The 25051-nt window shown below is 42.6% G+C and overlaps 1 protein-coding gene and 1 long non-coding RNA gene across 5 annotated transcripts in view; one reads left to right on the top strand and one right to left on the bottom strand.

Moving 5' to 3' along the window:
* Nucleotides 1-25051, top strand: part of PLCB2 (phospholipase C beta 2) — a 93415-nt gene that overhangs the window by 7168 nt on the left and 61196 nt on the right. For all 4 annotated transcript variants that reach the window (XM_054972226.1, XM_054972225.1, XM_054972224.1 and 1 more), the window contains exons 3-8: nt 12908-12976; nt 13888-14028; nt 14332-14411; nt 17418-17471; nt 19751-19826; nt 24443-24543. In XM_054972226.1, the coding sequence (XP_054828201.1) occupies nt 12908-12976; nt 13888-14028; nt 14332-14411; nt 17418-17471; nt 19751-19826; nt 24443-24543 (521 nt within the window). The remainder of the gene's footprint in view (nt 1-12907; nt 12977-13887; nt 14029-14331; nt 14412-17417; nt 17472-19750; nt 19827-24442; nt 24544-25051) is intronic.
* Nucleotides 19356-20632, bottom strand: LOC129324817 (uncharacterized). The gene is made up of 3 exons (XR_008596561.1): nt 20593-20632; nt 19734-19767; nt 19356-19414 (listed from the first exon to the last, which is right to left on the bottom strand). It is a non-coding gene; the product is annotated as an uncharacterized LOC129324817 (long non-coding RNA).

Raw genomic sequence — 25051 nt, 5'->3', positions numbered from 1 at the left:
ATGATTGAAGGAAAGCACTGGTTTGTGCTTTCCAGCATTCCAGAAAAGAAAGAGAATACTAAAATAAAGTGTATTAGAGTGTTAGTTGTTGTAGATTTTCCGGGCTGTATGGCTGTGGTCTTGGCATTCTAGTTCCTGATGTTTCACCAGCAGCTGTGACTGGCATCTTGAGGTGTAGCACCAAAAGACAGAGATCTCTCTGTGTCTGTCTTTTGGTGCTACACCTCTGAAGATGCCAGTCACAGCTGCTGGTGAAATGTCATGAACTGCAATGCCAAGACCACAGCCATACAGCCTGGAAAATCTACAACTAACATTCTCCACTACAACTAACATTCTCCAGCCGTGAAAGCCTTCGACAATATATTGTACGAGAGTGCTTGGAGAAAAACAAGGGAACCAAAGCCTCAAAACATAAGCATTTAATTATCTGTGAAATGCATAAGAACAGAAGTCTGTGCATGTTCTGATTTTACCTCAGAGATATATTTCACTTGACCGTTCCCCTCTAAAGTAAATAAACTAGTTAGTTATTTTTGGAATTTTAAAAACTCCTCTGGTGCCATTTCTGTTGCTTAAGGACAAGGGAACATCATACCTGCAAACAGGTAAATTGGTAACTGCCCATTCATGCACGTTTGCTGTGGTGGCTTCCATATTAGGGAATGACCTGCCTGAAGCTATTAGGAAGGTCTCCAAGATGCTATCATTTCACAAAATGTGCAAACGAGAATTGTACAAGAAGGCCTTCTTGTACAGGGAGCAGAGCTGTGGCATAATGGATCAACTCAGAAAATAACCTCTATTAGGGATAATGTGTTTTTCTCTTCCACTTCTTCAGTCCCAGCCCCACTAAGAATCTTTGTGGTTAGACAAATGTTATCATATTTTGCTGGCTGACTGAATAGTTTTCTTTGTCTAGGAATTTTTGTTGTGAGATTCAAATGTTATCATTCAGATGTTATCATACTTTGTAATCAGATTACTGATTGATTGAACAGTTTTACCGTACATGTAATCTGTCTTGAGTCCTCGTGAGAAATGCAGATTACAAATGAAAATGAATAAACAAACAAAAACAAACAAACTTTACAAAACACATCTAATTGTTCCTGGCTTCTCAGAAAACACTAATGAACCCAATCGTACACTTTATGATGCTGTTCTTGCCGTGGTGCACCAGAGAAGAAGATGGGGTGGGAAGGGAAAATTGAATCCCTTGTGCTTCTGACCCCTCCACATCTTTGTCGTGTCTGAAACTGTTATCTGTTCTTTAATTTTCTCCTTAACTTCACTGTCTCTCTCTGCCACATCCCACTGAAAAATTCTAAGGCTCCCCCTCCCATTCTCACATAGGCCAAGCTTCTGTGTCCCTTCTTCAAGATTCCTTCATGTTATGTGCTATAGTTAGAGTTGCCAGCATGAGGCTGGCAACCAACGGAAGACTCACCACTGGGTCAGGGTTCACCAGCAAAGCTCTAGCATTCAGCCAAAACTCTACAGTTTAATCATACAGTTTTGACTGAATGCTAGAGCACCACTGGGGATGCAATGACATCACTTCCAGTAATGCTAGAAGTGACCTCAGCATGTTGAGATGCTGGCCATGTCTCCCCATTTTTCTCTCATTTTTATTCCACTGCCCAGCTGCGCAGCAGTGGGGAAAGGCCTGCTGGGGGCAGGAGATCCCCAACCCACAGCAGGAACTTGGCAACCTTGGTTATAGTTGGGATTTATAGAAGCAAGGACTCATCTGGCAAGACACTGCCTGACGGTCTGGAACAGGATAATGCTTGTTCTACATTGTAAGCTTCCTTGAACTGCAAGGAAAGGGGGTTCAAAATATTTCAGTAACTAAGCAAAACACACAAATAAATAAAAACATCTGACAAAAGAGAGAAGAGTGGATATTCAATATGGAACCTGGGTGAATCAATGTAGCAGTTATGTACAGGCAGAAAGAAAAGTCTTCCATCCTTGCCCTCAGAGGCGAAAAGGGAAAGAGCCACAGGCCTGCGCTGGGAGGCTTCAATTTAGTTCTGCTTTCCTTTTCACTCAGAGATTGTGGTTGAGGCTTGCTTCCTCCTCTTTATCCAAATACTAACCGACGCCTGAGAACAACAAATTGAGAAGTTTATGATAGTAACAGTATCCATTTGGGGCCTGGAAATTTGGTCAGGTTTTACTTAATTCCATGCTAGATTAGAATCATGTTCTCAAGTTCCAGTTGGAAGAAAAACCGCATTGCTTTGCAGCAATATCACTTCCATAAGTGACATCATTGCACTGGCCATGGGAGTGCTCCCACACTTCGCACGTTTGAGTCCAAAATCAGCCCCATGTGAAGCAAGGGAGCACCCCCGTGGCCAGCACGACATCACTTCTGAAAGCGATGTCATCATAGCACCCTGCTGGGAGTGCGTGTGCCATGTTTGCCTTGTTTGCCTGTTGGTGGTGAGTAATTGAGAGAGAATGCGCAGGAATGCAGTCCCACAGTTCTCCCAAGAGGTCACGTGTTAGGTGGCCCCGCCCACCTGATTTTTGGCCATTTTGGGCCTGTTTCGGCCTGGATTGGGGCCAAAACAGCCAAGATCAGGTTGGTGCCGGGCGGGGGAAGCCTCCCCTGCCCGGTACTGACCCGGTCCTGGCTGTTTCGGCCCTGTTTCGGCCTCCTTACTGCAGCCCCCTGACTCTCATGGTTATTCCTTTGCTCAGGTCCAGCAACCCTGGGAATGACTTTTCTGGGTTCAAAAGGGACTGCAGAAATGAACACAGGAAAATGGCCATATTCGGTCGTTCATTTGGGGCCCATTTTGGCCAGGATCAGGGCCAAAACTGCCAGGATTGAGTTGGTGCCTGGTGAGGGTCCCCTCCCCTGCTCAGCACTGACCTGATCGGGGCCATTTTGGGCCCGATCAAGGCCCAAATATGCCCCAAATGGCCATGGGGCCCATTTTGGCTTGGATCAGGTGGTTTTGTCCCAAATTGGGGCAAAAACAGCCCTGATCTGGCCACTGCCAAGTGGGGGAACACTCCCTCATCTGGCAGCAGCAGAATCCCAGCCATTTCAGGCCCGATCCTGGCCATTTTGGGCCCCTTTCAGCCATTTTGGGACCAAAATGGCCAGGATCCAGCCCAAAACAGCCAGGATTGGTCCCGAAATGGCCAGGATCAGGCCTCTGACAGGTGGTGGATCACTCTCCTGCTCAGCAGCGGCCCAATCCTGACCATTTTATGCCCTTTTCGGCCATTTTCAGCCCCCTTTTGCCATTTTAGTTCCAATTTTGGCCCTGAATGGCCAGGATTGGGTCCAAACCAACCAGGATAGGTGATGTCAAGGTGTGTGGCATATGCAAATCAATTATGCTAATGACACACTTCTGGTGATGGCAAGGGGCGTGGCATATGCTAATGAGTTATGCTAATGAGTTCCTGCAGCTCTTTTTCTATGAAATGACCCCTGTGAATGCTTATTAAATTTGCAGATGATACTAAGTTGAGAGAGGTAGCAAATACGGTTGAAGGCAGAGTAAGGATACAGGATGATCTTGATAGGCTGGAAAACTGGGCTAAACAAATAAAATGAATTTCAGCAGAGATAAATGCAATGTTCTGTATTAAGGAAGGAAAAATCAAATACATAATTATAGGATGGGGGAGACTTGTCTTGGTAGTAGTATGTGCGAAAAGCATCTAGGGGTCTTAGTAGACCATACACTGAACATGAGTCAGCAGTGTGATACAGCAGTGTAGCTAAAAAGGCAAATGTGGATTGGGGCTGTATAAACAGAAGTATAGTGTCCAGAAGTGATGGTATCACTCTACTTTGCTCCGGTTTGACCACACTTGGAGTATTGTGTTCAGTTTTGAACACCACAATTTAAGGATGATATCGACAAGCTGGAACGTGTCCAGGAGGACAATGAAGATGGTGAGTGGTCTGGAGACCAATCTAAAACCCACATTTCTTTTATCAGCTTCAAATACATCTTTAATTTGTCTATATTGCAACCAACCATAATCAAATGGTAATTCCTCTTTACTTTTTATTTTGAGGTTGTCTCTATCACCCCACAATAGCTGTTTGTAGGTCAACCAATCTTCCCCCTTATAATACATATTTGGGTTCACCACTTCTGCCGGTACAATCCACATAGGTCTTTTTTCTCCCATAAATTTCATATATTTTTGCCAAATCATGAAGACATTCCTCCTCACAAAATGATGCTGGAACATACTGTCCATTTTATGTTTTTCATACCATAGATACGCATGCCAACCAAACAAGTTATTATACCCTTTCTAAAGCTAACAGTTTGAAATTAGATAATTTTACCCATTCCTTCAACCAAATTAAACAAACCGCTTCATGGTACAGTCTCAGATTTGGTCATTGAAGGCCTCCCCGTTCCTTTGGGTCACACAGCACTTTCATCTTGATTCTTGGTTTTTTCCCTGCCCAAACAAATTCTGATATCCTCTTTTGCCATTTATCAAAATGCTTCTTATCTTTAACAATTGGAATCGTTTGAAACAGAAACATCATTCCAGGTAGTACATTCATTTTTACAACTGAAATACATCCCAACAGTGATAAATTCATTTTATTCCATTTCAGCAAATCTCTCTCTATCTGTAACCACAATTTTTCGTAGTTGTTTTTAAATAAGTCTATATTCTTAGCTGATAGTTCTATTCCCAGGTATTTTGTTTTCTGAACCACTTCACACTTTGAAACGTTCATTAATTCCTCCTGTTTCTTTTTTGTCATATTTTTACAGAGCAATTTCAACTTTGTTTTGTTAATACTAAACCCAGCCACGGTTCTCCAAATTCTTTAATTTTATCTAACAGTGCTGGTAATGTCTGGACTGGATCTTCCACTATAAACATCACATCGTCTGCAAAAGCTCTAAACTTGTAAGAAAACCCTTTGAGTTTTATACCTTTGATGCTATTATCTTCCCTTATTTGCCTCAAAAGTATTTCTAGCACCATAACAAACAGTAAAGGTGAAAGTGGACATCCTTGTCTTGTAACTTTTCTTACCTCAAATTTTTCTGTCAAGTCACTGTTTATCACTAATGATGCATTTTGTTCAGTATATATAGCTTTCACTGCTTTTATAAATTCTTGTCCCATTTCCATTCCATTGTCAAAAACATAAAATCCCAGTTTAAATTGTCAAAGGCTTTCTCTGCATCTGCGAAGAACAGGCCTACCTCTTTTTCAGGATGCTTGTCATAGTATTCAATGGCGTCTAACACTACTCTCAAGTTATCTCTAATTTGTCTATTTGGTGAGAATCCGGCTTGCTCTTCCCCTACAAAGTCCATTAAAAATCTTTTAAGCCTTTCCGCTACAATTCTTGCAAAAATTTTATAGTCATTATTCAACAGAGATATAGGCCTATAACTCTTAACATTTGTTAAATCTTGTGACTCTTTGGGGATCAGCGAAATATTTGCTTCATTCCAAGTCTTTGGGAGATCTTTTTTCTTCATTATTTCATTCATGAAATAGGGTTGCACAAGGGCTTTCTTCATTACTTTGTAAAATTTAGCTGAAACTCCATCTGGACCTGGTGCTTTCCCTATCTTAGTTGAATCTACCGTATCTAAGATTTCTCCCTCTGTAGCTGGAACATTCAAGGCCTCTCTCATTGTCCTTGAAATCTTTGGTAATTTTGCTTTTTCTAAGTATGCTTCTATCTTTTTCTAAATCTATCATCTTTTTTTGAAACAATTTGGCATAATACTTATAGAAGGCCCTTTTTATCCCTTGGTGTTCCATTATTTCTGTTCCTTCTTCCATTATCTTCCCAATAGCTCTTTTTTCCTTTTTCTTTTTTAATTGCCAGGCTAAACATTTTCCTGGCTTGTCCCCTTCAAAAGATTTTTACTGCAGAGACTTTAAATGCCATTCTAACTCTTTATTTGCAAAAGCCCTTAGCTGCTCTTGTAGTATCTTTATTTCTTGAATTATTGTTTTCTTCCCCAGTCTTTTCTGTAAATCTTTCTCCTTCTTGGAAATTTTCTCCTGTATCTCTTGAATTTTACTTTGCTTTTTTTTCTTTTCTCTGCTGTTCAATGTAATCAAGATCCCTCTCATCACCACTTTATATGCATCCCACACCATGTGTGTTGGCACTTCCTGGCAATCATTCTGTTGAAAATAACATTTTGTCTCTCTCTGGATAACTTCAATATTTTCTTGACTCTGTAGAAGATCTTCATTTAGTCTCCATCTAAATTTCCTAAGTCCTGTCGAGACTTTCCATATCATTGGGTTATGGTCTGAGCTCACCCTCGGCAATATTTCTATTTTCTTTGTGAACAAATTTAATTCCTTTGTCGCCCAAATCATATCAGTTCTTGAAAAAGACTGGTGTTTTACGGAATAGAATGTAAAATCTTTTGTTTTAGGATTCCAATTTCTCCAAATGTCCTCCAAATTTTCTTGTCCAACCAATTCAAAAAATGATCTTGGTAACTTCCCAGCCTTTTTATACAGTAGTTTTGACTTCTTATCTAATTGTAAGTTGACAACACCATTGAAATCCCCAGCAATTATAATTTCTCGTATGAATATTGGTCCATTTTCTGAATTAGTTCCTTATAAAAGTCATCTTTAGCTCCATTTGGTGCATATACTCCTAAAACCAAAGTTTTCTTAAAATTCAAAATAATTTCTACTGCCAAATAACTTCCTTCTTTGTCTTTAAAAATTAATTTAGGGTCCAATTCATGCTTTTCATATATCACAACCCCTCTTTTCTTTTGCTTAGCAGATGCCCAAAATTCTTGTCCTAATTGTCTATTTTTTTAAACATTTAAAATCTTGTTCTTTAATATGAGTCTCTTGTAGACATATTATATTACAATTTTGCTTCTTAACCCAATGAAAAATTGTTTTACGTTTTTGAGGTGAGTTCAATCCATTAACATTCCAAGATATTAATTTGTACTCCATGTTACTATTTTTTAAACACTCCTGGAAAGTCTTTTTCGTTGTTAATCAGAAACACTGTCATCTCATGTTTGGACTTGATAGTCACTCTTTCTGATTGAAAACTAAAACTCAAACCCTCAGGTATTTCCCACCTATACCTGATATTTTTCTCTCTCAGTTTTCCAGTTAAGTCTCGGTATTTCTTCTGCTCTTGCAAAAAAATTTTGGAAGCTCTTTCATAATTCTGACTCTGCCCCCTTCCAATTCCAGTGGGTTTTGAAAGTGTCTTCTTAATATCTCCTCTTTCATTCTTTTAGTTGTCAGTTGTGCAATTATATCTATAGGTAGGTTCTTCTGCTGTGCATAAGTGGAGTTTACTCTATAGACCAAATCCAAACTAATTTCAATTTCTTCTGGCTGTTTTCCTAGGAATTCTGCCAATATTGCAACCATTTGCTCTTGTGCATTTTGTGTCATAGACTCTGGCACTCCTCGAAATCTTAACTGATTTTCCATAATTTTACATTCCATCACTGCCACACGCTCCTGTAGTACTCGGTTTTCCAGTTGTAAACTAGAGGTCTTCTGCTCCACCTCCTGCACTGTTTGATTTGTTGTCTGAAGTTCTGTTTTTACATCTTCTATCCTCTTAGCCAGCTCTATCACCTCTGCTTTTATTAAATCTTTTATATTTTTTAACAAATTTTCCTCCATACGTTGTGTAGTTTGGCCCAGCTCTTTGTTACCATCCAGCACTTTTTTCCCTAATGCTTCTATAGCAGTTTGCCGTTCTTTCTCACCTTTCTTCATCGTGCCTGGGCTAGCTTTTGCGCCACCCCATGTGCCCGCTCTCTTTCTTAACTCCATATTTAATATCAGCTTCTAATTCCTTTATTTTATGATCTTGTTTTAAAATTTACACTTTAAATTCAAAATCGTCTTTTTGACCTTACCAAGATGTCGGGCGCAATTTCTCTATGGTATAATGTCCTGTTTACTTCTTTTTCCCTTCTTAAAATGGCTAACTTCCGCTTCCTGCTGGTCTTTCAGTTTCAGCTTCTCGCATTGTTTTCTTTATTTTGCTTCCGCGGTCTTTTCCACTCTCCGCTCCTCCCACTTCCTCCAAGTTAACTCCTCTCTAGGCAAAAAGTTCTCTGCTCTCAGTATCCTTTATATTCTCGCAGTGCTCAAGCTGGTTCTTCCCACGTTTCCTCCCCTTTCTCGCTGTCGTTATCTCTTGCAAAACCAAAGGTATGTATAAACAAAACTTATTTTTGTCTTTTAGCATTATATAGCTCCATCCAAATTTGCCAATTTTCTCAAGGTTGCTTTACTCCTTTACTCAGCTAACAGCCTTGTCTTTTTGTTTTCCTTATTTTGTTTTTTTCTTCCTCTATTAAATCCAGAAAAAATGATAGCGATCTTTACCTTTTCTCGTTACTCCTGGGTTGTTCGTGCTGTTTCTTCTGTTTATAGATGGTCAGATTCAGTACAAAAGCTTGGGTTCTGGCAATCTTATGCCGTAATTCGACTCCAAAGAGCTCTGGAGAGATCTTAGCTCGCCCTTCTCAGAGGGGACCTCAAGGCGATGGGGAAAATCCTTTATTCAGAACCCCCCCCACTGCCGAGATCACACACTCTCAGGGTCGCGTAGCATTCTGGACCCTCACCTGCCTGGAGAGTGGTGGCAGCAGGCGATCTAAGCACCTGGCCTGCCAAAACAGATGCTCTTGCTTGCCCAGCTCCCCCAGGCAACTTCAGTTCGCCATCAGCCCAAACCGGAAGTCCAGCTTGAAATTACATCAAAAGAGTTTTTGGCTAAACATTTGGAAGAACTTCCTGACAGTTAGAGTGGTCCCTCAGTGGAACAGGCATCCTCAGGAAGTGGTGGGCTCTCCTTCTTTGGAGGTTTTTAAGCAGAGTCTAGATGGCCATCTGATGGCAATGCTGATTTTGTGTGACTGGGTAGATCATGAGGGGGAGAGCAGAATGGGTTACATTAGTGCTTAGTTCTCGTGGCCCTTCTTACATGCCCAGGGTAATGCTGATCACCACCTTGGGGTCAGGTAGCATTTTTCCACAGCCAGTTTGGCTAGGGGTCCTGGAAGTGTCTTGCCATATTCTGAGCATGGAGAAGGGGTCACTGGGGCAGTCGAGGTGGGGTGGGGTGGTGGTAATTGTGAATTTCCTGCATTGTGCAGGGGATTGAACTAGATGACCTTGGAGGCCCCTTCCAACCCTATGATTCTATGAACTAGGAGACAGAGGTTGATTTGGGGAATGGGAAAGCATTAAATTTCACTGGGAATTTCCAGATATGACTGGGAAAGTGAAAGGCAAAGATCTAGCCTGGATGGAACAGCTTCAGGATAATACATAGAGAGAATCAGCGGGGGTAAGTCTTAATTCTAGGGATAGAGTATTGCATGTATTTCTCATGGTATTTGTTAGACTGCTCAACTAAATTTTTAAAAAATCAGTGAAAGCAAATACAAGTCAATAATGTTTTTTCTTTTATGAAATTGGTGTTTCAGTGGTCTGTCCACATCCACATAAAAACTTAGCCTGACCCATACTTATCAAGGTACACAAAGCAAGTAGAAAGCCTCTTTCCTCCACCTGATTTTCTCTGTCAAGCAATATCCCCAAGACTTTCTCTAGGCCCAAGATAAGTGGGAATAGGAGACAAGGGGAAACCTTAAGTATATATTTATTTTCTTACTTTATTTATACCCTCCCTTTCTTCCCTATGGGGACCCAAAATGGCTCACATTGTTTGTCTCTCCTCCATTTTTTCTTCACACCAATCCTGTGAAGTAATTTAGGCTGAGTTAGATGTTAAATTGCCTACCTGTTACAAAATGTCTCCTGTGGACATTTACGAGCATGTATCCTTGTCTGTTAACAGCTATCAGCATTGCTACAAACATGAGAGGGTGCAAATTAACATTTGACCATACTAATTATAATCTCATGTCTGAGATAGCACTTTGGTATAACTAACAGCCATTCCCTGTTGAGCTAGGTCATAAAATTCAGAACAAGAACAAGACTGGCCTAAGGTCACCCAGCAAGCTTACATGGAGAGAAGGATTCTAACCTGGGTCTCCCAGAGGGAAGCTACAAGTGATGCCTGACACAGGTTGGACACTTGCCAGCTTCCCTCAAGTTTTGATGGGAAATGTAGGCATCCTGGTCTTGCAGCTTGGCTCTCCGATTGCTGTCCAATGGACTTTTCAACTGTCATTTGGCCAACATTCCACCAAGCTGCCTACATTTCCCATCAAAACTTGAGGGAAGCTGACAAGTGTCCAACTAGTGTTAGGTGTCACTTGTAGTTTGGCTCTCAGATCCTAGTCCGACTAAGGTTGCCAGGTCCCCCTGTCCTCCCAATGCTCCTCAGCAGCCCAATCCAGCCCGACTTAGGCCCAATTTGGGCCCAGATCAGATCAGATCCAGCCTGCGGGAGCATGCCACGCTACCCGGGAGTGCACCCCTGGAAGGCCCGTGCCTCCATCGCCAGCCAGATAAGGGAAGGCGGGGGTGGAGGGTGGAAGTAGGGGATCCCCCACCCCCATTGGGGGACTGGCAACCCTAAGTCCGACACTCTAACCACTATATCATACTGGCTAAAGAAGAAGAGTTTTTCAAAAGATGAACTGTGCAATCCTATGCAGAGTTATGCCTGTCTAACTCTTTGTGAGATGAAGTAACTCCTCATGAGAGTGCACTGAAAATAGAATTTAGGTTCCAGAGAACTACAGGCCTATCTCTAAAATATTCTGGTGGTGGATGTTATAAAAGTAATTTTATTTGGATTTCAGTGTGGTGGAATGAGGTTAACAGTGGTAAACTCTGCATTAGGGTCTATCCAGTGGTTAGGAAACTGAGCTAGTCCTGTAAATTTTTCATATCCCAAAGAAGTGATGCCTATCGTGCCACACAGACATGGTGCTGAATGCAAATCAGATTTCAAAAAGCCCCAGAAATCATGGGATGAAGAAGTAAAAATGGAGGTTCCCCCTTTGAAAATATAAAAGCCCACAGTTCATCAAAACCTTCTTTAAAGCTGAATAGCACGTGCAGGTTACCATAAGGTTGGAAACATGGTAGACCTTACATTTACAAAGCTGCATATTGTCAAAGGGAGTGATAGGTATTTGGGAGGGGAGTTAGAAATCAGATGCCTTGTTTGCCTGGGAAATGCAGTAGTGCTGGATTAGAATATTAATCATAATAAGCAAATATGAAGGTGGCTTGTTTACCATGATTTACTTAAATTTCTAGGAGAGGAAAATTTTGTGAGCAAATTGAGAGTTTAAATACCTGCTGACAAAAATGCCAGTTTTCATGTAAATTTGTTGATAATGGGATGACTTTTTGAGGTGCCATGAATAACATGTATAAATAGGGTTACCAGCCTCCAGGTAGTGGCTGGAGACCTCCCAGAATTACAACTGGGCTCCAGGCCACAGAGATCAGTTCAACTGGAGAAAATGGCTACTTTGGGGGGTGGACTCTATGGAATTATGCCATGCCAAGGTCCTTTCCCTCCCCAAACCCCACTTTCTCCAGGTTTCTCTAGGTTTCACCTCCAGATCTCCAGGAATTTCCCAACTTGCAGCTATGTATAAAAATTACACAAGAAGGAGACATCCATGTAGTGTTCTTAGGATTATCTCTTGAGCAGGATCCTAACAGGATTGTTGTTGGACCCTTTTAAGAATCCACATAAAAATTACTGAGATACCCCCCTGTATATTCTAATAGTGAAGTGTCTCTTTGGTGCCGGCAAAGTGCCAGCCTGGCCTGCTCTCTTTTTGCCACCACTGTCTCCTGCTGGCTGGTATGAAAAAGAACAAGAACTCTTCAGGTTTATTAGCCAGCAGAGGTGGTCATACTGTACTACCACTCATTCAGATAATATTTTAAGGCAATAAATATTAACAGCAGCGTGAGAAAATGATGTCAGTGTTTCGTATCCTCTTAATGACTTTAATACTGACTTTTTGGCCAACCTGAGACTCTCATTAGTATATAATAAACATAAAACTGTTAGATAGCTCAGCTTTTGCAAGATTCCAAATCTAAGCCACAGAGTGGGGTTTGTTTTTGTAAAGGCTGCAAAGAGCTGTTTTGCAAAGAGATTTGCTTCAACCTTGCAAATCCCTCTCTTGGAAAGTTTAAATTAATTGCTTATTATTTTGCTTAGAAGAAAGGAATTTATATATATATATATATATATATATATATATATATATATATATATATATATATATATGGTTTGCTTTTCCAATACCTTTGGATACCCTGTTTTGGGTGCCCCTGCCATCTGAGTCTAGGTGGGTAGAAACTTGAGAAAGGGCCTTCTTGGTCATGGCACTCAAACTCTGGAATTCTCTCCCCGGGGAGATTTGTCTCCCTCCCTCTATGTCTTCTACCAGTAGGTGAAAACATTTTTGGCTTTGTTTCATGTTCCCCACTAACTGTTATTAGCCCATACACATTATGCGTGTTTATGTTGTATTGAACTGTTTAAATATTTTATATATACTTATATATAAGTTTGGTGTAATGGTTAAGAGCGCAGGACTCTAATCTGGAGAACCAAGTTTGATTCCCCACTCCTCCACTTGAAGCCAGCTGGGTGACCTTGGGTGAGTCACAGTTCTCTGGAGCTCTCTCAGCCTCACCCACCTCACAGGGTGTTTTGTTGTGGGAATAATAATAACATACTTTGTAAACTGCTCTGAGAGGGCATTAATATGTCCTGAAGAACGGTATATAAATCGAATGTTATTATTATAAATACTGTTTTAATGTCTTGATGTTTTAACATTGAAATATTATAATGTTTTGATGTTTGCCACCTTGGGGACCCTTATTTGGGTGGAAAAGCAGCATAAAATGTTTTAAATAAATAAATTCTTTATAGTTATGTTTTTCTTGTTTGCAGGAAACAGATTTTTTGGATATAACAAGTATTCGAGATACTAGAGTAGGGAAATTTGCCAAGATTCCTAAGGTGAGTTAGTGGCATATTGTATAGCGTCTTTTGTTTTGCTTTCAAAGTGCTCAATCTCATTTGAAGTCACCACTGATGAATAGTCCAAATAGCCCAGCAGGTTCCAACAAGGATGCAAAGACCCAGAGATTAATGGGAAAGCCAAGCCACTCCCAATGGTTCCAAAGAGAAGTTTTGCAAGACAAATGGCTCAGTCAGTCCCAAGGGTTCAAACTCTCCTTTGATGCTGCTAACCTGGGGAATGCATTCTACCTGGGTTTCAGTTAGTGTTGTTTTAAATAGCTTCTAAGCATCTTCTAAGGATTTGAGCTTCCTTTCAACTATTCTCTTTGCTTTTGTAAAGTTCTCTCTTTTGAAATTAAATATTACTACTTTGGACAAGAATGTGGAACTTAATAGCATTGTGATCACTTTCCCCAATTGATACAACAACAGCTACATCTATCCCTAGGTCTTGAGCCCCATTCAGAACCAAGTCCATGCTCACTACCATCTGGTATTCCAAAATCTCACCATCTCAAGGTCACTGTCCTCTCCAGCTCCCCCATGTTGGCTTGGAGGCTCCTAGCATTGGCATATAGACACCTATAACTCATTTCCCTCTCCAGCAAACTCGGTTCCATTGGCCCATTTGTCTCCACACACGGCCTTCCTTTGTCATCCTATTCTCACTCCCAAGTTCTATTCTGCTCCTACCAATATCGCCTTGAGCATTTACATTGAGGGACTGAGTTGTCTCAAGTGAGAGGCTCCCCAGCTCCTGTTGGCTTCCCCCTCTGAAGTTAATTTAAAAGCTGCTCTGGTACCTTTTTGATATTAAGCACCAGCAGTGTGGTTCTCTTGTGGTTCAAGTGAAAGCCCGTCTCTTTTGTATGGGCTTCTTCATTGTCAATGTTTGTTTTCCTTTACAGAGCCAGAAGCTCCGGGAGGTTTTCAATCTGGATTTTCCAGACAACAACTTCTTGCTCAAGACATTGACTGTGGTTGCTGGTCCTGATATGGTGGACCTCACCTTTCATAATTTTGTCTCCTATAAAGAAAATGTCGGAAAGGTACTGGGAAATTTTATAGGGTGGCTGTCCCTGAACCAGCATGAAATGTTGGAAGGGGACCATGTGTTGCTGCTGTTCAAACTGTGATCACAAATTGTTCACAAGAAGTGTAGAAATTATTTTGCTATGTTCCTCAAGTACCCCATCAGTAAGTGCAAGCAAAAATATAATGGAACGCTCCTGTAGTCCCAGTCACTCCCATGTGTACCTAGGTTATGGCACAACAGTGCAATGGCTTTAATGTGTAGATGTTGCACAGTACAGTTTTCTAGACATTCAACTTATCCTTGTTTTTTTCCCCAGAGTTGGGCAGATGATATCTTAGCCATTGCTAGGAACCCATTTACATATAATGCTTCTCGTTACAGCTTCCTGGAAAAAATGTAAGTAACGTTCAATTAATTTTGAATTTTGCAATTCCAAGCCATTCAAAGGTTTCTTCATTTTATTGTGTAAGATGATAATGGCAGACCAGTTCTGTAGAAGCATTTGATGTCTAAGGTTAAGTTGTATTGCCCAGTTGTATTGGAGTATGGTTTGTATTAGGTCACCTAGTGGCAATGGCTGAAACAAACGAGATGACTGAATACACATAAGCAATTCCATCCAGAAACCTCAGACAGAAGTTTCTGTTTAGCATTACAGTGGTAACTTTTGGCAAGAGCTTCCTCCACTGCTTATATTGATCACCACAGTGAGGAATCCTCACCAGCTCTGGGTGACAATACACCAGTAGCATGACTGACACAGACCAATCCTGAACACAGCTGTAGTGGAGGCAGCAAGCTGGCTGAGTGTTAGAGGTGCCACTGGTCTATTTTCTATGGACATTTAGCAGGGGGAAATAATAACATGCACCCCTCCATGAAGCATAGATGATGTAGCAACTGCACTGGGGTCCAAAGCGGCTCCAGCAGCATCACCAAGCAGGCAACAGCATACAATGACACCCCTCTGAATGGCACACTGCATCTACGAGCAGAACCACAAGTGACAAAAGGCACAGACTGGACACTTGTCAGCTTCCCTCAAGTTTTGATGGGAAATGTAGGCAGCTTGGCGGAATGTTGGACAAGTGACAGTTGACAGAGAGCGAAGCTGCGAGACCAGGATGCCTACATTTCCCATCAAAACTTGAGGGAAGCTGACAAGTGTCTAATCTGTGCCTTTTGTCACTTGTGGTTCTGCTCTACGACAGCACAGCTCCCAGAGAGGCACATGACCTGAGCATTCATCTGCCAGTCCTCAGGGAAAGAGCACTTGTGTGGCCGACAGGATGCCCACCTCTCCCATGGCAAGGATCTGACTGGCAGCAAAAGTGGGTAGTCAGTCTCTCCAAGGTACCACTGGACCTCTATTACATCATGCTGCAGAACAAAACAGTCCAGTGGCACTATGAAACCCCAAAACAGCAACCCCAGCATGAGCAACCCTGAGAGGGAGCCTCAGACATGTGAAGGGGAGATCATCCCAGGAAGCCTGAAGCGGATGTCACAGATGGGGAAGGAGATGGGGCAGAGAGTGGCAGGGAGCACATCTCATCCACTCAAAGACAAGTGGGTTAGTAGAACACCCCAGCCTCATGACGAGGTCTAATGAACAGAGCTTCCTTCCTTCCTTCCTTCCTTTCTAGTCCACCTTTCTCACAAGCAGTTGACATGTCGTAGTACATTCAACTACAAAAAATGCAATCTTATTACCTGTGCAAAAAGCACTCCTGAATAATTCAGTTTTGAGTAGTTTGTGGAAAGTCAGGAGGCTTGGAGCTTTCTCAACCTCTTCAGGCTACCCATTCCATAAGGTGGGAGCTACCACAAAGAAAGCACATATAGAGGCAGCTATTGATTTTGCCCGTGTGCAAGGTGACGCCTGCAGAGGGCACTGTTCAGATGGTTGAAGCTCCAGTGGTAGGGCATAGGAAGTGAGCCCATCCTGCAGATATGAAGGACCAAGGCCATGAAGGGCTTTGTGTGTGATAATACCTTGAACTGAGCCCAGTGACTGATGGGAAGCCAATGGAGGAACTTCAGAATGGGAATAAGTATGCATGCTTCACCTACCTCCTGATAATAAGCAGGCTGCTGCATTTTGTACCAACTGAAGTCTTCAAGTTGATTTCAAGGGAAGACTTATGTACAGTGCTTTACAGTAGTCTAGTCTTAATGTTACCATGGTGTGGATCCAGGTGGCTAGATTGGCTGTGTCAAGGTAGGAGGGCATCTTCCAAGCTAGCCTCTTGCCTGTAGATGCTCCTCTTTGTTTGCTGTGGTGCTGGTCTTTCGCTGCAGAACATATTCCTCACATGCTAGATGCTTCTCAGCTGCCTGACAGGCAGTGGTCTTGCATGAGCAGATGTGTCCAGTGCTGGAGGAACAGGGGCTGTGCCATGAAGCATCTCTTATTCAACAGTCAGGATTGTCTGCTCTTTCCAGATCTGAAAACTTGGTATGCATGCAGGTGGGCTTTTTTGTTCTGGATCATGGAAGGTGTTTTGCTATCCAGTTGAGTGTGGAGGAGGGTCATCGAACCCACACTCCAAAGTGGGAGAGAGTTTGACTCCTCTGCCCCCTCCCTCACTAAATCCTGCCACGCCCCTGGGTCCTCCCCTTTCATCACCAGCTCAGCTGCTTGTGATGCGCTGAGACTCAGGCAGGGTACAGTGCTACTGGGGCATTCTGGAGATATGCTGTCATGTTGTCTCCCTGTGTGCTTTTATCCCCTTCTCAGGATTGTGCTGTGTATCTAATACATCAGAATCAATTTCCCTCACAATTTGCAGTGCTAGAGTATGCTGTGAGACCAGGGAATTTAATGATTTTTCCAGTCAGTGAGAAACTTCATTTCAGCACTTCTAAGAATTACAGTTCACCAAAGATTTTTCAAAAGTGTTGGTTGTTGTGGGTTTTCCGGGCTGTATAGCCATGGTCTTGGCATTGTAGTTCCTGTCATTTCGCCAGCAGCTGTGGCTGGCATCTTCAGAGGTGTAGCACCAAAAGACAGAGATCTCTCAGTGTCACAGTGTGGAAAAGAACTGGCTGTCTTTTGGTGTTCCACACTGTGACACTGAGAGATCTCTGTCTTTTGGTGCTACACCTCTGAAGATGCCAGCCACAGCTGCTGGCGAAACGTCAGGAACTACAATGCCAAGACCACAGCTATACAGCCCAGAAAATCCACAACAACCATCTCTCTCTGGCCGTGAAAGTATTCAACAATATATTTTTCAAAAGTGTCTTTCACTGGACTATGAAAAAACATGCACATATTTTAATGGTTAACTCCCATTTTCTCTATTGTGATTATAATCCTACTTCCTTCATTTCTTCCCCTTCCTAACTATGTGGGTAGCAAGGCCAATGAAAGATGGTCTGTTCTGATCTTTTTTACAGACTGCTGAAACTGAAGTTGCAGTTGAATGCTGATGGGAAAATTCCAGTCAAGAAGTGAGTTTGCTATTTGCATTACCTCTGACATGTAAATAGTCCCTTGACAAAGCCAGTTTTTATCCTCAAAGCTTATTTTTAGAGGGAATGTATAGAGTCATCCAGTCTGATATGTGGCTCTGCAGACAGAGATTATATACAATTTGTCAGGTATCAGATTCTAAAGGGAATTCAGCTATTTTTCAGCACCTGCCATAAAATGCACAACAAGGTTTCTGAAGGTGAGGGCATAATGGTATGTTTTTCCTGGGTATGTCTCTAGGTCAGTTCTAGGGAACTCTGTGGCTTCCCAGGTGTGCAGGTTTTGGATGTCGACTGGCACTACAGATGAGGGCTTAGAACTTCCTCCTCCTGTGCCATTTCCCCAAATGGTCTCTGGGGAGCTTCCATTTGCCCTGTTGGCGTTTGTACTGATATGGCTACACCAAGTAAATAGAGGCTCCCTGGGGCTGTTTCAGGTCAAGAAAATGGTGTGAGAGGGAAGAACTAAGGCCTCCATGTTTGCTGCTGTACCAAACTAAATCAGGACCCTAGGCACTCGGGAAGCATGAAACTCCTGAACAGAAGGGGAAACCCTCCTGTGGGCAAAATACCAGATACAATCAATAAAATACTTGATATAAAAGTAAGTACAATACATATTTATTGCACTTTGCAATTTAAACTTACCTTTATATCAAGTATCTTATTGATTGTGTCTGGTATTTTACCCATGGGAGGGTTTTTCCTTCTGTTCAGTTGTCTGTTACCTGTGGCAGCCTCTTTGCAACAGGACAAGCATGAAATTCTCACAACACTTCCATCGCCAGACCTAGGTACGTTCCTGAGGAAATGTAATATGAGCTTGGTTTCATTAATCCTGCTAAAGAGAAAAAGGAAATTCCCCAGTGGTTTGGCAGGGCAAGGTAAATCTATAACAAAAATCTGGTGACCAAAACAGAACTAAAAGAGAATACTCTAACAACTATTGGATTAGTAAGTGTTGGAGCTTAGAAGAAAGTCCACCACAGAAAGCAGGTGGCTTAATTCCCACAGAGAGATATAACCTTGGTTCCCATTCAACATTTGGTTTGCTTGTGATGGCAAAGAAGAACAGGTGAGGAAAACAAGAAGGGACTCTGAGTTGAAAAAAACACTAATAATAGCATCAAAATAAATCATTTTGTCATGCATTTCCTAAACACCTGCTAATAAAGAACTGCTGAAACATATGGAAAAGTTTCATAGTGAGGCAGGGCTTCAGCACTACTCTTCTACAAAGGTTTTAATTTAGAAAGAGGCAGCAGCATTAACTACCTGTTCATTTCCATTTGATTTTCAAGAAAATGGAAATGAAAATCAGATGATTACTAGTTCTAGTCTGGTTCAATAGCAGCCTGTGCCGGATCAATTCTCTAGAGAGACTAGCAGGGCAATCCTAAACAGAATTACACTATTCTAAGCCCATTGACAGTCAACAACTATTCTCTAAAATTATTTTTGCATGAACCACTTATGAGCTCATTTTAAAATGTGCTTGACAACAGGCATGCAGTGATGTTTATTATTTGTCATGCAACGTTTTTGAAATGTGACAGGTTGAAACGATTTTTATCTTACGCATGACAAAATCCAGTTGAGCAAGTGATGCTACAAATCTAATAAAAACGGCAACAAAGCACTTGAATGTTGAGAGGAAATGTTGCATCCATTATGTACAGCACTACTTTATTATTAAATATAAAAATGTAATTAACAATAATTTCATAGTCCCATACAATCTGATTGACGTCCATTTTCACAGTTCAGCCTTCAACAGCATTCTTTGAACAGTCCTTTCCGAAATTTCAATTCCAAATCATTCTGTATCTTTTCAATTTTAATCTAGCAAACTGAACAATGCCCCACTCTTTGGCATGTGACTCTCGCACTGTCAGCGTTAGATCTTCTTTCCAAAGATGCTGCTGTGGCAGGAAATGAGAACAGGAACTTTTTAGTCTTTTTCCTCTTGAAAATCATCCTTCCACAGCTGATTTTACCCCATTACAGAAAAGCTTTTCTCCCCAGCACCTGTTCCCCCTTCCCTTTCAATAGATTTGACAATTGCATTTTTTCATGAAAAAAAAAGAAACAGCCCACCAAAAAACTGCAACAGAGCAATGAACAAGTCATTCTGTTGTCCATGGTTTGTCCTGCCCTCTCTTTTTCATGGTCACACTGAACATTCTACTGGGCCATCCTTCCCAAATCACCTTATGAAATTTTGTTTTGTCTCTTACTCACCTTTTTCTTTCTCTCAGTATTTTTCAGATGTTTCCTGCAGACAGAAAAAGGGTAGAAGCTGCATTAAGTGCGTGTCATCTTCCAAAGGGGAAGGTAAGTATATTCTTAATTTTAGTGCACCAAAAACCAAAATCTGGGGGATCTGGATCCAGGTTCCAGGGATACCAAAAAAATTCTGTATTTTTGAAATTCATGTCAGATTCTCTAATCCAGTTAGAGAATTCTGAATTTATCTGATGATGATGGTGATTCCCTATGAGAAAAACTATCCAAGGGGCTGGGTGGGGAATTTTCAAGAAAACTCCCCCAAATTTTCAGGGAACCTACTCTTGACTGTCTACCAAAGACCTCCCAAGTTTCAGGAAGATTAGATCCATGACTCCAATTCTATGGGCCCCTGAACAAGGTGCCCCCGGCCACTCTCAATTGTTTCCTATGGGGAAACATTTCCAAGGCTCTCCGGGCAAAAGCAACCCCTGGCCAAAAGCCAATCCCAAATGCAAGTCCCACTCCCACACAAGCTGAACCAACAAACCCAAACTGCAGCAAGGGAACCAATGTCAAACCAAAGAATCCCAATGTTGAACCAGAGAATCCCAAAGTCAAACTAGAAAGCCTCCCATGTCAAACTAGAGAATCCTGATTCCCAACCTGAAGAAAGGGGGGGGGGTTGGCTGGCTGGAGTTGCAGAGTTTAAAAGGTGGCCAGCAGCATCTTGAAGAGCTCTTTTGGAGCTCAGGTGGGGATAGAGGGGTGGTATGGGAATCCACTGCTGCATCCTGTCCTCTGCCAGCCTCATGCCACTCTCCAGCCATGGTGCCTGTCATGAGTCAGCCCCAGCTTCAACTGGCCACCTTACCTATTGCCTCAGAGTCCTCCTCAGAAGATGAGCAGGAAGGGTCAGCAGGATCTTCTCTAGAGCCAGAAGCCCCTGCAGAAGCTATTGGAGAGGAAGAGCAGTCAGAAACCACTGCTGCTGCTCCAGAGGGAATTCAGCAAGAACAGCCTGGAGCTTCTGCAGAGACTGTCAGTGATGAGGAACAGCCAGAAACCTCCACAGAGGCTGTAAGAGACAAAGACTCCCTCAGGGCAAAAGTGAAACCCGAGCACCTGGGGCCAGCTGAAAGGAGGAAACATAGAGATAAGTCAGCTCTGTTGGAGAGGCGAAGGAGTGCCCGTTTACAGGCACAGCACCGAGCGAAGCTGTTAGAGAGAGAGGCAACAGCTGTTCCTCATTAGGACAGCATAAAAGGAAGACGCCGAGGAAACCAAGCGTGGAAGCAACTCAGCTCGCCACTCCCTGCTACCAGAGCTCTACGCCTGGACGCTCTTGCCTTGCGCCCTGCTCTGCTGCTTGATTGGACTTTGACCCCGGCCTGCCTTCTGACTACCCTTCTGCCTGCTCCTCTCTCTGACTGGCATATTTGTCCTGACACTTGGCCTGACTTCTGGACCCTGGTTTGCTGCCTTCTGGACTACTGACCTCCTGCCTGTTGTGTTCAGCCCTGCAGTACCAGTGAGCCTCCTGCCTGCTGTGCCCAGCCCTGTGCGCGACAGTGCCAGGCTTTCCTCCATTTTGCACTGCTACCCACTCACTCACTGCTGCTCCACCTCTACTGGCTGCCTGCCTTTCTTCTCTGTGAGATGAGGGCCACGTGGCCAAATAATCCCGCTCATCAGACTTTGGATCCCTGGATCTGATCCAGGATTCTCCAATGTGATCTGGCATAGCTGGATTATGTGGGACCAGTATGAATTCAGCTATTTAGATGGTTTATGAATCCCAGATCTCACACTCCTATTTAATTTTCCATATCTCTAAGGTAATTGTTTTCCTTGACTCTTAATCTCAAACCTCAGGAGAATTGAATGTATTTGAACTGAAAACTTTCATTGGGGTTTATGTCAGTGTAATGGCATGACTTCCTCCAAAGAACTGAAGCTTGCAAAGGGTGTTGAGGATTTGGTTGGAGATCTCTACTCTCCTCCAGCCCACCTACCTACCCACCCTGCACACAGTTCCCCAGGAAAGAGAATGATTATTAAACCAATATAAGCTCATTGTTGCTATAACAGTAAAAAAGAAATTAGCTGGTCAGAGGATTTCCTAAACCACGATGTACAGTCTATTGAAGTAGCACAACACTGCTTGGTTATTTTAAAATTTATTTCCCTGTTCATTTGCTTCATTTACACTCTGCCTTCCTCTTCAATGGAGATCCAAAGGGCCTACATCATCATTCTTTCTTCCATGTTATCCTCACAGCAACCCTATGAGGTAGGCTAAGCTGGAAGTGTGCTATGGGTCCAAGGTGGTGATTCAAACTGGGCCTCCCAGATCCTACTCTGATACTGTAACTACTACACCACACAGGAGAAGCTGCTGTCATACAGTACGAGATCAAAGACACAGACATCCCATTCCAGGTTTCTTGAAAACTCCAATTCAAAACATACATTATTTTAAGTATGGAAAAGAATACATTTACAGGCAGACAGGCAGGCAGGCAGGCAGGCAGACAGACAGACAGACAGCTATGATGCTAATGCAAATGACATATTTAAAAAATCAGCTGTTTCTTTTTTAGCTCTGTAAGAATTCTTGGATGACTACAGTCCAGATCTGGTTATTTATTCATTTTTAGTTTGTATTAGCCATAGAACTTGTTTGGACACCTCCTTTGGACTCAGTTCACATGTCTTGCTTTGGACAGGAATATAAATGCAATTTTCCGCAGGCTGGGTGACAGCAGGTTCTCCTACTCCATTTGAAAACAAATGGGAAAATGTCCATATGCTACAGGATCTCCAGGGGCCACTTCTAACGTTACCCAGTGTGCTCGCAGCCCCCCCTCCCCCCCGCCACATACACTCACACCCAACTTGCCCACCTTGCCTGTCCCTGCCAGTTTCCTCATTGGAGCAGTCGGTAGCAGGAGGACCCCCAACTGGTTGCCTTGTTTCACCTCACCTGTCCCGGCCATGTGCCATCATGGGCTGCTGTCAATCAGCACCATGGTCAGAGCCCCCCACCCCACTTACTGCCTCACTTGTTCCTGCCCCTGTCTGCCAACTGCCTTGAGGGAGCACTTGGTTAGAGGCCAAAGTCTCCCCCACTGACCAGTCGATTACTTTGCCTCTGCATCACCTGTCTAGGGTATCATGGCTGCCTTGCAGCAGTACTGTAGGGGGCAGTCAGAGGCCTGGCAGCAGCCCAACTGACTATCTCCTCATTGTTGTAGTGGAGAGATATCATCAGGCAGTACCAGCAGCAGTTGGGGATCTTACAAGGAGGGCACTATGCAATGGTGTAATGGGAGGGTGAAGCTGCACATGGCACTGGCAGCCAGAGCAGTGGCTGGGTGGGTAGCAGGTAGTAGCCCCCTATGCCAGCCCAGATCCCCTAACACAGGGCCTGGGAGAAGTGCTCCAGCTGTACCATACTTAAATATGCCTCTGTAAAATTCATACTAGTCTTGTTGCTTTAGTAAAGAAATAGGATTTCTTTATTGTAAAGGAACTCCATGCTGGATAGGAAAGTGTAACATTCGCATTCTAGCTATCTGTCCAGACCAGAATGGAGAGAGATTGCAGAGAGCATATCTTGTCCTCATGGTGGTTAAACAAAAAGGAGGAAGAAGCATCAGGTTAAAGGAAGGAGGTTTCCCTGAGAATAGCACATTAGATTGACAAAGGGACAGCAGCAGAGCAGACAAGAAGAAGAATACACATAGTCCTTACCTATCTATCTTTCTAGCTCTATTACCACCCCCACCCCTCAAAGTCCTGGTGTATGACCTAGTATTGAGAGACATTGCATAGTCCATTCTCTCCAGCAGTCCACACAAATCCTAGCTTCCAAATCTTAGCTAATATTTTCAGGATGTGACAGCTCAATACAGACTGGAAACAAATACAGAACATGTCAGCAACAGGTGCACATAGTGAGACAACAGGAACATGTTCTAACTGTTGGGATTTTTACAAGTGTCATTCTCTTCAGTCATGAAAGAGTTAATTTGTTTGTGTTTAGTTAGAGACAACTAATTTGCATAAGACCAGTTAGATGTCAGTTGTTCTTCCCGCCAGGGTAAAAAGGGAGTTGCATGCTTAATGAACAGCTCTAGGATTGATTATTGGCTGACCAGGTTTCTTGGGGGGCAACTGACATTCTTTCCTTTACTCAGGACGCCATTGCTCTTGTTAGTTAGATCATTATCTTCGGGATGTAAGGATGTAGGAACTAAGTTAGCTTTTCTTTATTTTATCTCCAATGTATCCTTTATTATTTTTCCTATATGTAGTAAACATTTATTTTAGAAGCTGAACACACGTGTCTGTGATTCTTTATCTGCTGTGCAAATTTTCTACTCTGCAACAATACTTATCCAACACTAACTAAAACGAATAAGCAAGGACTGCTGTATGTAGTCAGCATGGTAGACATAAGGTATGAAGGCAGAAAAGGGGAAATTAATACAGTCACCTCTAAAATTCATTATCCCCTCCCCCCAAAAAACTGCTCAGCATTTCTATCATCAGTCTTAACAGCCCACTCAATAGCCCCTTTCAGGAGTTATGTATTCATTGCTCCTATCTCAGGAGAGATCAGGAGGACCTCCATGGAAGTCTTGAGCCTCTGTCTTGCACATTTTAGAAATAGAGCCATGGAAAATCATTAATAATGCCAGTTGCTGTTTTGCTTTCAGAATGATGGCATCAATCCTGAGGACTTCCCTGAGACTGTGTACAAATCATTCTTGATGAGCCTGTGTCCTCGGCCAGAGATTAATGAAATATTCACCTCACAGTAAGTCTTCATAAAACAGTAGAAGCAAAGAGATACTCTACAGATGAGGTAAGGCTGTGAGGCACAGCAGAGATCTTACAGAATCCTTACCTTTCTTTTTTTACCTCAGCATAATGTGAAGTAACTGTTAGGCTGGCTTCACATCAGCACTCTTGGAGGTTGTATGCTCCCTTGATCTGCAGTTCCACTGTGGATGTGCCCACTGTTTTGTTAACCTTGGCCACAATCCAGAACAGAGTTAAGTGCAGTTAATATGGTAAATGTGCATTTGTAGCATTAAATTCCCCACCTTTTCACTGTCACTTCTGAATGATATACTTACTATTGATTATTCCCACCCACCCCAGAAAAAACGACAGGTGGAGAGGGAACAGGCAGGCATTATGGGAAAGCATGAGAATATTCCCATGTGATGACCTATTGCTGCTGCAAATGCAGCAACAAGAACAGAACAGAAAGTTGTCCCTTAGAGGCAGCAACCCTAATTAGGGAAGCATATGGAATAAGA

This window comes from Eublepharis macularius, chromosome 2, assembly GCF_028583425.1.
Source record: "Eublepharis macularius isolate TG4126 chromosome 2, MPM_Emac_v1.0, whole genome shotgun sequence".
Classification (NCBI taxonomy): Eukaryota; Metazoa; Chordata; class Lepidosauria; order Squamata; family Eublepharidae; genus Eublepharis; species Eublepharis macularius.
This window is presented reverse-complemented; position numbering and strand designations above follow the sequence as displayed.